This window comes from Podarcis raffonei, chromosome 3 (genome assembly GCF_027172205.1).
Source record: "Podarcis raffonei isolate rPodRaf1 chromosome 3, rPodRaf1.pri, whole genome shotgun sequence".
Classification (NCBI taxonomy): Eukaryota; Metazoa; Chordata; class Lepidosauria; order Squamata; family Lacertidae; genus Podarcis; species Podarcis raffonei.
The window spans coordinates 112225373-112238148 of NC_070604.1; the positions used below are offsets into that span (position 1 = coordinate 112225373).

General features: G+C 45.3%; 1 protein-coding gene across 6 annotated transcripts in view; it reads right to left on the reverse strand.

Annotated features, from left to right (window-relative positions):
* Window positions 1–12776, reverse strand: part of ASB3 (ankyrin repeat and SOCS box containing 3) — a 50411-nt gene that overhangs the window by 20090 nt on the left and 17545 nt on the right. For 4 of the 6 annotated variants that reach the window (XM_053383628.1, XM_053383627.1, XM_053383629.1 and 1 more), the window contains 2 exons: window positions 9579–9786; window positions 5745–5903 (listed from right to left, as the gene is read on the reverse strand). In XM_053383628.1, the coding sequence (XP_053239603.1) occupies window positions 5745–5903; window positions 9579–9774 (355 nt within the window). In that variant the 5' untranslated portion in view covers window positions 9775–9786. Of the gene's footprint in view, window positions 1–5744; window positions 5904–9578; window positions 9787–12641; window positions 12770–12776 lie in introns of those variants that run through there. The other 2 variants (XM_053383630.1, XM_053383631.1) reach the window with 2 other exon arrangements.

Below are 12776 nucleotides of genomic sequence, written 5' to 3' on the forward strand. Positions count from 1 at the left end.
CGGAGCTCTAGGAATAGGACAAAAACTTATTGATAGCAGCAAGGATGACGGGGGGGGGGGCAGGGGAAGAGATGTAATTCTAAGACTGGTCAAACAATAAATAACATTAACAGAGCAGAGCATTAGAAGTACAGCATAAATTGTATAATATAATTAACAAGTCATCAGCCAAACAATTATAATCTATAAAACACTATTAAGAAACCAGCAACTTAAAAAACAAGCTAAACATCACAATTACAGTGTTAAGTCATACTATAGGGTTAACAAGTCAAAAAAGCATCAGTAAAACATAAGAGCGACTAAAAAGTAAGTTTAACACTGCTCAGTTTATGCACGTACATTTCTCTCCCCCCGCATGACTCATAATTTTTCATTCTGTTCCGTTCATTAAAATATACATGCCCATCCATTGTACAGGATGACCCTGATCTAATAGAAATATCTACAACAGAGCCATAATTTAAAATCATTAGTTATTAATTTAACTCTGCCCTTCCAACAAGTGTTTAATGCAGTCAACAACAGCAAAAAAAAAAAAATAGCAAAATTCCGTGTTATTCGTGAATAAAGCAATTTCCTTTAATTGGGTGTGGAAATATAGAAGACGACAGAAAGATGGAGCATTAATCTACATAGCTCAGTATTTTCTATTGCGACTGGAAGTGGCTCTTTCTCAGTCATACCTGAAGACACCTGGGACTGAACCTTCTGAATAATAATAATAATAATAATAATAATAACAGAATGCAAAGCATGTGCTCCGTCACTGAGTTACAGCCCTCCAGTCGCAAAGCTAGTTTGCTATTGGAAATAACAGCAATCTTTCGTTTCTTTTTTTAAAAGAACAGATGTCCTTAAGACCAAAAAGTACTGGGAGAAGACAGAAGAGAAGAGTGGAACAAAATGTCTATTCTGGTTTTTCTTCCATGAAAATTAACTGAACAGGGTCGCCAACCCAGCACCCGTGGGTGCCATGTTGCCCATGAAAACTTCCAGGAGCCTTTAAAAGTTTAAAAGGCACAAGGAGATAAGAGAATAATATATTAAGGATGGAATAACAAATAAAGTGAATAACGCAACAATATCAAAAATAATAGGAGGTAAAGAAGATCGCACACGGGTGGAGGGAAGTACTGGGCTGTGGGGAGGGAGGTGAAGCGATTAATTGAAACTGTTAAAGATTGGTATAGGATTTAAGAGATTTAAATTTTCATAAAGATTCTATAAGGAAAGCAGAAAGCAGCAAGAAATATCAAGTAAAGGTATCGGAGAGGAAATCAGTGTAAATGAAAACATGAGACTTATGGTTTTGTTACATATGATTTTATTTTGGAGTTGTCTGTTTATTCTGGAGTTGTTTGTTGTAAAGAATGTATAACATGTGAATAAGATAATAAAGGATGATTTTTTTAAAAAAAGGAAGGGGGGGGGAAACTTCCAGAAGTGTCCCTTGGCAGGAACGGCAAACTCTGAGCTTTTGTTTTAAAATAAGTCAGTCTCTAGTAAGCATAACCTTGCCATGGGTGGTTGTCTCTCTAAGTTTGTGTTCTGCCAAATCTTCCCCATGCCTCCATTTTGTGTTTTGGCCTGTCTCTTCCACGGCAGCCATTTTGTGACCGGTGACCCAGCACTCCCTCAAAATTCAGCCACAGACTCACACAACTACCCCTCTGGAAATAAAACATGATACGGCACGCAGATTGAAGGCACTGCATATTTTTTTGTAACCCTGAATGAATTTTATAATCACTAATGCACAGACTTGTTAAAGACAGGTACTTCAACGGAACAGTCTCTGTGGAGGTATTTATTTGAAACAAAGGAAGGAAGGAAACTCAGAACACACCACCTTTCTAAGCTTTTGCTTCTCTGATTCTTGAAATCTCACAGAACTGCCAAGCAGATTTCTTCTCCCTATTAAGCCAAGAATTTGCCTTGACTGTTCTCAACTTCCTCAGTGGACTTGACTCTTTTCATTGATCTATTAACTCTGCCAGCTTACAACCCAAAATCCCCACACATCAGGAGGTTAGAGAGTCAGAAACTCTTTGAAAACAGAATAGCAGCTGAGACATGAAAACAAAACAAAATCAAACAACAAAGCCAGGAATAGCAAAGAGACGTGAGACAGGATTTGCAGTGGCGCTCAAAAAGGAGTTTCTCCTAGGTCAACCGAAAGCCTGTGGCTTTTTACTTGGTTTTTCACCAGAGCAGCAAATTTGAAAAAGAGGTTTCTCTTTCCAACAGACATCTGTTGAGCCTTTTGAGAATATGCATACAAACCATTTTTCCGAAATGGTCTTTTCTTTTTCTTGGCCATACTTTATAGCCAAATAACACCATCATATTTTTTTAAAAAAACCAAGCATTAGTAAAGATTGATCTGGGGAGCGAGGTGTTTCTTTGTTTTCTGTAATCTTAAGACAGAAAATGAAAAAGTGCATTTTGGTTTCTTTCGGTCTTTGATTCGGTTAACTGTATTTCGACACCAGTTAGCAATTGAAAATAAAAAGTTCTTATGAGAGTTCATCAACGCTTTAGTGCAATTTTCACCTAATATACACATTTTTCTATGCGATTTTCCCTCACATGCACATTTTTTGCAAATCAACAGATGAAATTTTTGTATGTTATTTTCACTAATGTGTGCGTTTTCATGCACACTGTACCACAGTATATTCATTTCCATACACCTTACTCAGCCAGAAACCTGAATTGCAAAATTCGGAGTTGTACAAATGTATTAACTTCACCACTGCCACCAAGTGAATCTCTTTCTTCTATTGCCACCTCCACTAAACAGCCCTTTAATCTTTTGGACTTCAACTGACCCAACTACTGAGCTATGACCCCTCTCCAGAATAATAACATAGGTGGCACTTTCTTGGTGAGCACTCTACAAAGGGACTTCCTGATTCAGGAACTGGGGACATTATACTTTGAAGCTGAGATACAACAAGCTGTTGTGAAGATAGGAAAAACTCTCACTACCTACACTTCTTCCAGTGATCCAGAAGACTATGCGGAAGGTCTAAGGCAGTGATGGCCAAACTTGGCCCTCCAACTGTTTTGGGACTACAACTCCCATCATCCCTAGCTAACAGGACCAGTGGTCAGGGATGACAGGAACTGTAGTCCCAAAACAGCTGAAGGGCCAAGTTTGGCCATCACTGGTCTAAGGCTGCTAGCCATAATGACTATGTCCCAACTCTGTTGTCAACTTTCTGGGAATCACAAGTGGATAGAGAGCTGTTGTGGCCAGGTACTGCTCACAGGCTTCTTGTTGTTATCTGGTTTTCCACTGTTAGAACAGCAAGTTGGAGTACACAGACCACTGGCCTGATCCAACAGCCTCTTCTGTTTGTACCAGAGCCAGATGCAAAATGGTGGCTCAGGAATTTGTTGCCTACCACAACCCCTGTCTTATGCACTGGGAAGTTGTTGTTGTTGTTGTTGTTTAGTCGTTTAGTCGTGTCCGACTCTTTGTGACCCCATGGACCAGAGCACGCCAGGCACTCCTGTCTTCCACTGCCTCCCACAGTTTGGTCAAACTCATGCTGGTAGCTTCGAGAGCACTATCCAACCATCTCATCCTCTGTCATCCCCTTCTCCTTTTGCCCTCCATCTTTCCCAACTTCAGGGTCTTTTCCAGGAAGTCTTCTCTTCTCATGAGGTGGCCAAAGTATTGGAGTCTCAGCTTCAGAATCTGTCCTTCCAGTGAGCACTCAGGGCTGATTTCCTTCAGAATGGATCGGTTTGATCTTCTTGCAGTCCATGGGACTCTCAAGAGTCTCCTCCAGCACCATAATTCAAAAGCATCAATTCTTCAGCGATCAGCCTTCTTTATGGTCCAGCTCTCACTTCCATACATCACTACTGGGAAAGGAACATCACTACTGGAGGAGGAACCAGCAAGCTACTCCAGTATCCCTGCCAAGAAAACTCCATGGACAAAGACAACAGGCACTGGGAAGACCTGCTTATAAAACACTATCTGAATTAGGACAGTTGCGATTCCAATAGCCAAACTCAGGCGGGAGAGAAAGCCTTTAAGTTGCTACTACAACCGGGAGCCAGTTACACTTATTGATCTACTACAAGTTACCCAGAAATCCATCAGCAGATTCAAATCTATCATCAGTCTAGCCCTATCAGGTTGTAGAGGTTTTGGCTAGCTTGGGTAGCAGGCCCAAAATTTGTGGTAGCCGCTGATCCTGACTCTCCCTCAACTTGGAAGACGAGTGAGTCTCATGCCCAAAGGGCTGTGCGTGGCCAGAAACCTTCTTGCTTCAGTAATAATAATAAAATTTTATTTATATCCCACCCTCCCCAGCCAAAGCCGGGCTCAGAGCACAGTACAGTAGCACCTCAGCTTACGTTACCCTCGGGTAACGTAAACTTTGGGTTGCAAAAGTGGCAACTCCGGAGGTGTTTCGCCACGTGCGCATGCGCAAAAGCGGTCCCTCCCGTTGCAGAAACCTCGAGATCCTACCAGAGCTCCGGAACGGATCCCATCCATAACCAGAGGTACCACTCTCTGAAGCCTGGCATGAGGTCAGAAATGAGACCCCACGTATTTTTCTCCCTTTGCATTTCCCACAAATGTATGCGCTGAGCTAAGAAAGTGCAACTGCATTTGTGGACCTTTGCCACTCCTAGCACTAATGCTTAAAACATTTTCTTCCTATTTAGAATCATTTCTTCAGCAACATGTAAAGAAGAAAATATTACTGAAGAAACAGACATGTGAAGATACTCCAGTTTACACAGCAGACCCAACGGAGAGCATTGTCAACAAACCACATAAAAAGGGGAATATTTTAGAATAAAAAAATATTCCTGGGAATACTCCAAAGAGCAGAAAATGTTAAACAGATGCGTTCCAGCCGCAAAGAAAAAAGGCTGTAGATGCCAGAACACCTTGTCTCAGCATGCTATGTTTTCATAAATATGGTTCAGGAAAATGTTACAGTCTGCAAACACAGCTGAACAAAACACTAAAAGGTAAAGGACCCCCGGATGGTTAAGTCTGGTGAACGGTTGTGGCACTCATCTCACTTTCAGGCCGAGGAAGCCGGCGTTTGTCCGCAGACAGCTTTCCGGGTCATGTGGCCAGCATGACTAAACCACTTCTGGCACAACGGGAACCTGAGCACATGGAAACGCCATTTACCTTCCCGCCGCAGTCGTACCTATTTATCTACTTGCACTGGTGTGCTTTCGAACTGCTAAGCTGGCACAGAGCACAGACTCCAGGAGCAGGGAACCTTGAGGCCCTCCCAATGTTGAACTCCAGCCCATCAGCCTCAGGCAGACTGACTATGGTCAAGGGTGCACCTGCTTCTGTGAAACATTCTTAGCCACTGAACTCTCAGTCTTCCCAGTGGATTACTCCCCAGTTCTAGCCAACCACTCCTACCAGTCATTTGTATACCAAAATTGTTGCAGTCCATCCCCACCAGTGGTCATATCCCCCAGTTGCAGGATCCATGAATACAGATTGGGGAAAAGGTCAGAGTTTATAGTCCCTCTCCCTACTTCCAGCCCAAGACCCAAACAACAACTCACCCCCTAGGAGAATATACCTCCATACAAGCTGTTTCAAAACACTGCAGCATTTTGCCATTCCTTGAGTAACACTGACACCTGCCGGTTCTCCACAAATACTGTCTAATTTTAGGTTAAGTAAATTATTTCAATTATTTTGGGGCCAGGGTGTTTTCAGAATGGGGTGTGCTCACCTAAGAATAATGGTGTGCTTGCATCATTAGTAAGCTCATTGGGATCAGCTCCAGATTCCAGAAGAATAGCAACGCACTCCAAACTTCCTCGACTTGCAGAAAGATGCAGTGGGCAAGTGCCCTCAAATGTCTTCGATCTTATGTAGCTATCAGAAGGTGCTGGAGACGATATAATAAAGTAAAAACAGCATTGCAAAATAGCATTAGAAAACAGGAAATCCTTCATTTTGGAGTGGAAGCAGTAGGAGAAGATAAGCTTACACTGACCCTGATGGGCTGGATGTAAAGAAGTGAGGAGCTAGGACAACTGATGACCTTCTCAGCTTCACAAGGCAGGTGATCTACCCCTGAGCCACAGCCTTTTCCCAAAGATCTCCTCTGATTGGTTCTGTCAGGGTTTTCTATATGCGGAGCTCTTTTTGTTTTGTTTATTAACAGTTGCTTTTCATTACGATTATGATGTTGGGATTGCAATTAATCATAATCATAATCATAATAATTTATTATTTATAACCCCAGCCACTCTGGGCGGCTTCCAACAAAACACTAAAATACAATAACCTATTAAACATTAAAAGCTTCCCTAAACAGGGCTGCCTTTAGATGTCTTCTAAATGTTTGGTAGTTATTTTTCTCTTTGACATCTGGTGGGAGGGCGTTCCACAGGGAGGGTGCCACTACCGAGAAGGCCCTCTGCCTGGTTCCCTGTAACTTGGCTTCTCGCAGCAATGGAACCTCCAGAAGGCCCTCGGCGCTGAACCTCAGTGTCCGGGCAGAACGATGGAGGTGGAGACGCTCCTTCAGGTATACTGGACCAAGGCCGTTTAGGGCTTTAAAGGTCAGCACCAACACTTTGAATTGTGCTCAGAAACGTACTGGGAGCCAGTGTAGGTCTTTCAAGACCGGTGTTATATGGTCTCGGCGGCCACTCCCAGTCACCAGTCTAGCTGCCACATTCTGGATTAATTGTAGTTTCCGGGTCACCTTCATAGGTAGCCCCACATAGAGCGCATTGCAGTAGTCCAAGCGAGAGATAGCCAGAGCATGCAGCACTCTGGTGAGACAGCCTGTGGGCAGGTAGGGTCTCAGCCTGCGTACCAGATGGAGCTGGTAGACAGCTCCCCTGTACACAGAATTGACCTGTACCATGGACAGCTGTGAGTCCAGAATGACTCCCAGGCTGTGCACCTGGTCCTTCAGGGGCACAGTTACCCCATTCAGGACCAGTGAGTCTTCCACACCTGCCCGCCTCCTGTCCCCCAAAAACAGTACTTCTGTCTTGTCAGGATTCAACCCCAATCTGTTAGCCGCCACATTGCAAGCTCCTAACTAGCTCTAACTTTTAATAGGGTTTTAACAAATTATTACTTTCCTTGGTTCTATTGTGCAAGTTTAATATGACTGCTAGTTGCGGTTTGTACTTTATGCCGCCTTTTGGGTGAATTTACACAGAAAAGCAGCTCACGCATCACACAAACAACTAAACCCAATGCAATGCTGGGCATTCCACAAGGCCTCCCTATGCTGAACCCGCCACAAAGCTATTACGGCAAGAGTTGTTTCATGAAGAAAAGCAGACTGATCACGTGACTGATCATAGGAGTTTGACTTGGAAAACCACAGCAGAGGTGAGATTTTAAACCAGGGACTTCATGATTTACAGCAGTTTCCTATACAGCAATTCTCACCAAGTAAATCCTACTAAAAGGGACGCGGGTGGCGCTGTGGGTTAAACCACAGAACCTAGGACTTGCCGATCAGAAGGTTTGCGGTTTGAATCCCCGCGACAGGGTGAGCTCCCATTGCTCGGTCCCTGCTCCTGCCAACCTAGCAGTTTGAAAGCACATCAGAGTGCAAGTAGATAAATACTTCCGGCGGGAAGGTAAATGGTGTTTCTGTGCGCTGCTCTGGTTCGCCAGAAGCAGCTTAGTCATGCTGGCCACATGACCCAGAAGCTGTACGCCGGCTCCCTCGGCCAATAAAGCGAGATGAGCGCCGCAACCCCAGAGTCGGTCACGACTGGACCTAATGGTCAGGGGTCCCTTTACCTTTAACTAAATCCTACTGAATCCAACAGGGTTTACTCCCAGGTTAAGTGAGATTAGGATTGAAGCATTAGCTATCATGCTACACCAGCTATCGATTGCTACTCGACATGAATACTGCAAGGCAAAAGGTCCACTGCCAATTTGCCTTTGTTTATTGCTAGTTGGGGAAGGACTGTAGATCCGGGGTAGAGCTTGTAGGCAGAAGTTCCTGTGTTCCTAAAGCTGGGCAGGGCTGATAAAAAGCTCCTGTCTGATACCAAGGAAAGCTGCTGTCAGAGGCTCAGGAGCAGAAGAGCAGGGGAGAGAGCAAATAGAGAGCGGAGGAGAGGAATCAGAGGGGAGCGTAGGGGAATATGACAGTGGCCCGAGAGATTCCATGAGCTTCTCCAGCGAATCAGAAGATTCCCAGAAGGGGGCGCCTTTGGTAAGGGCAAGGGGGGTCCCAGGGAGGACGCTCCAGAAACAAGGGACCAGCGGGGACTCCCAAGGGAGCAGCGGAGGATCAGGACCAGTTCCCCCACCAGAGCGCAGTGGGGGGGAAGAGTCACATGAGTCAGGACCAGCCTCTCCTCCAGCGGGGAGAGAAGATGAGTCAGGGGTAACCACGCCCCCATCGGGAAGTGGGGGAACGGAGGGAAGGCCAGGTCCAGCTAGCCTCCCCGAAGGAGGGAGCAGTGACACAAGTGTAACGGTCAGAAGGAAAGTAGGAGGCTGCGCGCGCGCGCCAAGTTCAAATGTGGAGGAGCGCGGGACAGCAGAAAACCTGGATTGGGAGCCAGGTCTAAAGGCCCGAAGGAGGGAGGGAGAAGAGTCAGGGGACTCAGCGTCAGAGGAGTCTAGGAGGGCTGAGACTCCGACTAGCAGGCGGACCCAGAGAAGGAAGGAACAGAGGAAGAGGTGGAGTAAGGCTAGAATCTTAAACTGGTGTCAAGGGGGAGGAGATTCAGATGGAGCTTCGACGGTCTAAGGTATAGACGTAGCGTTGCGCGCTGCGCGTCTGGAAGTGAAACTGAACTTCAATAAAGACTTTTATACTAGAGAAAGAAGCAGCGTTGGTCTTGTGTGAGCTGGGACCTTGGGCAGCGCTGACAGCTGCTGCCAATAACTCCAGACAATGCTCCACTAGATGCACCAACAATTCAGCTCTGTATAAGGCAGCTTCCTATGTTCCCTAATTAAGAATGCATAGCCCATAATTTGTGTAGCATTTACCAGTAGGAGATGCCAGATACATTGTAGATTCTGAATTTCTGGACTCCAGTACAGTGGACCCTCCGGATACGAACTTACCATATTTTCTGCTCTAAAAGACTCACTTTTTCCCTCCTAAAAAGTAAGGGGAAATGTGTGTGCGTCTTATGGAGCGAATGCAGGCTGCGCAGCTATCACAGAAGCCAGAACAGCAAGAGGGATTGCTGCTTTCACTGCGCAGCGATCCCTCTTGCTGTTCTGGCTTCTGAGATTCAGAATATTTTTTTCTTGTTTTCCTCCTCCAAAAACTAGTCTTGTGGTCTGGTGCATCTTATAGAGTGAAAAATACAGCAATTTGTCCCAGGGGTCCGTACTTACCCCGTAAAGTCTGTATCCAGAGGCGCAGCTTCTGCCCACATGTGCAGCACGATAGAGCATGCGCGCACAGCGAAACCCGGAAGTATACACTTCTGGGTTTGCCGTGTTCACAACCCAAAATTACGTTACCCGAAGGTAACATAACCCGAGGTACCACTGTACTGGAGAACAGTGGATCCTAAGGCACTGTTTTTGTATGAGATCCTGTTTTCTTTACCTGCGCGTATTAAGAGCTTCAGACATTCACTTGCGTTGTGAAATGCTGCTTCATGGATTGCCATCCAGCCCCTGTTATCGGGGACATCAACACTATACCCCTGCTTGATAAGCTTCTTCAGTTGCTTGGCATTGCCTTCTCTCGCTGCAAGCCCAACCGCAGAGCACCTGTCCGAGTAGGCTTCCGTGAAATCCATTTGAACAGAATCCTAGCAACAAAAAAAAGACAGGGAGAAAATGAAAACACACGTTGACAAAGTTAGCACAGATCAGGGTGTCGACAATACGTTTTCTCAGCAAAAAAATACACTTTTTGAAGTAGAAATCTCAAACTTATCTCGTTCATAAACTAATCTGAGGAAAGTGTTTTGAAGCCTGTGTGATAAAGATATCGCTTTGGATCTCATTGACATTTGAAGTCTTGCTTCAAAATGCATTGATGTCTGAGAACTGGCACGGACAAACCAGGCCCCAGATGAAAAAGGCGAGTGAAATTCTACAATTATGCTTGACTGACACAAGTTTCAAATGTCTCACAAATTAACATTTTTGTAGGCTTAACAGAAGCTGGAATAGCGTGTAGGACAACGGTGGCCCTGTATCTACACAGGGATAGGCTAAAATCTGCCATCTATGCTCTGGTGACCTCCAGGATAGATTACCACAATGCATTATAAATGGGACTGCTTTTTGGACAGTTCAGAAAGTGCAGCTGCTGCAGAATTCAGCAGCTAGGCTGCTCACCAGGGCAAGATAATCGGAGCACCTGAGACAATCTGACTACCTTTTAGTTTCAGGGCTCAATTAAAAGTGCTGGTTTGACCTATAAAACTTTACATGGCTCAGGGAACCTTACATACCTCAAGGAACACCTTTCCCCTGATGAACCACCCAGACCCTGAAATTGTCATTTGAAACCCTCCCAGAGGGTGGGCCTTTTCACGAGAAATGGCCTTTTCAGTGGTGGAATCCCCACTTCTGGACTGCTCACCCCAAGGAGGTTATCTGACATCATCTTTGTCTAGTTTTAGGTGCCAGGCAAAACCTTCCATTTTTATCCAAGTTTTTAGCCCTTATTTTGAAGGGTTTTAAAGTATTTGTGTTGTTCAACTCAGTGGACCTACTCACAGGTAAAACTAGGAGTCTTGTGGACCTCAAAGACTAATAAATCTATTATGGCATGAACTTTTGAAGTTTGCAAAATAGTATAGTCTCTTATGGGTGCCATAAGTCTCATTTTATTGGTTTTGTTGTAAGAAACTAACAGGGCTACTCCAGTTACAGATAGGTAGCCGTGTTGGTCTGCCATAGTCAAAACAAAAAAAAATTTTCCTTCCAGTAGCACCTTAAAGACCAACTAACTTAGTTGGTCTTTAAGGTGCTATTGGAAGGGCTACTCCAGAAATTCTTACTTGTAGGTAGGCATGCACAATAATTGCACTGTCACCTCTACTGAGGGTCAAACATTACGTTAAGCATGCATAAAGTGTCACTTTTATCTTGCAATTAAAGCAGCCAATCCACAACTGTTGTCAGTGACTATTAACAATAAAATTGTAAATAGCAACCTCTCTTCCCCTTCTGAACATATTAACAACTTGTGTAATGTGTGTGTGTGTGTGTGTGTGTGTGTATACAGTGGTACCTCGGGTTACATACGCTTCAGGTTACAGACACTTCAGGTTACAGACTCCGCTAACCCAGAAATATTACCTTACTTTGCTTCACGGTAAGAACAGAAATCGTGCTCCAGCGGCGCGGCATCAGCAGGAGGCCCCATTAGCTAAAGTGGTGCTTCAGGTTAAGAACAGTTTCAGGTTAAGAACGGACCTCCAGAACGAATTAAGTACTTAACCCAAGGTACCACTGTGTGTGTGTGTGTGTGTGTGTGTGTGTGTGTGTGTTGCCCTGACATGCATCACTTTACACTTGTTTACACTGAATTTTACATTTCCCTGTTGGTGGAGGGACAGAACCACTGCAATATGGTCCTGACTGTGAACCTCCCATAGGCATCTCATTGGCCACCGGTGAGAACATAGATGCTGGACTAGATGGGCCTGTTAGCTTGATACAGCAGGGCTCCTCTTATAGGCAAAAAGAGGCACTGGCCGCTTCATCTCTGCTTGCTCACTCGCCCTCATACTGCGGGCAGCGCGATGGGGTGAGTGGGATCTGGGAATGCACTTGGTAGTCATAATTTGTTTAGGTACCCTACTGGAAACACATTTCAGTACTCTCCCCCCATTTAGTTTGATTCTATCCCAATATCCAGGCTTGTATCATCACTGTGAGCAGAAACTCAATGAAGTATGCTGTGCATATACAGGTAAAGGTAAAGGGACCCCTGATCATTAGGTCCAGTCACGGACGACTCTGGGGTTGCAGCGCTCATCTCGCTTTATTGGCCAAGGGAGCCGGCGTACAGCTTCCGGGTCATGTGGCCAGCATGACTAAGCTTCTTCTGGCGAACCAGAGCAGCGCATGGAAACGCCTTTTACCTTACCACTGGAGTGGTACCTATTTATCTACTTGCACTTTTGACGTGCTTCCAAACTGCTAGGTTGGCAGGACCAGGGCGAGCAACGGGAGCTCACCCTGTCGCGGGGATTCGAACCGCCGACCTTCTGATTGGCAAGTCCTAGGCTCTGTGGTTTAACCCACAGCGCCACCTGCGTCCGTGCTGTGCATATATATATATATATATATATATGAATGAAATTAATAGATGCACCTTTGTATGTACTATGAATTGACATGATGAAGTTATGTTAGAATGCTGCAATTTAAATATTCTGTTTCTGGGTTTGGTTGGCCCCCTAGAGCCCATGGGTTCTCCTGCACAGCAGGCAAGGTATAGCCGCGGCTGGGAACATTGGCAGCTGTCTTATACCGAGATTAGCGGCCCATATAACTCAGCATGGCTCGCACTGACAGGCAGCAGCTCTTTCCCAGCCCTCTTCGGACATGCATCCACCTGCACGGGACCTTGTGCGTGCAAAGCCTTTCCACCGCGCTTACAAGAGGAGGACAAGGGGAAAGGGAGGAGAGCTTTGCAATTTACCGTATGGGTCACCTCTCCTTAAAAGCATCCGCTGCTGACCAGCTGCGTTTCTCTTCAAAGGAAGGAAAGGGAGGGGGGAAAGCAACGGCCTTATGAAGCCCAGCCCTCCCGCATCGCCTCCCCGCCCGCACAGAA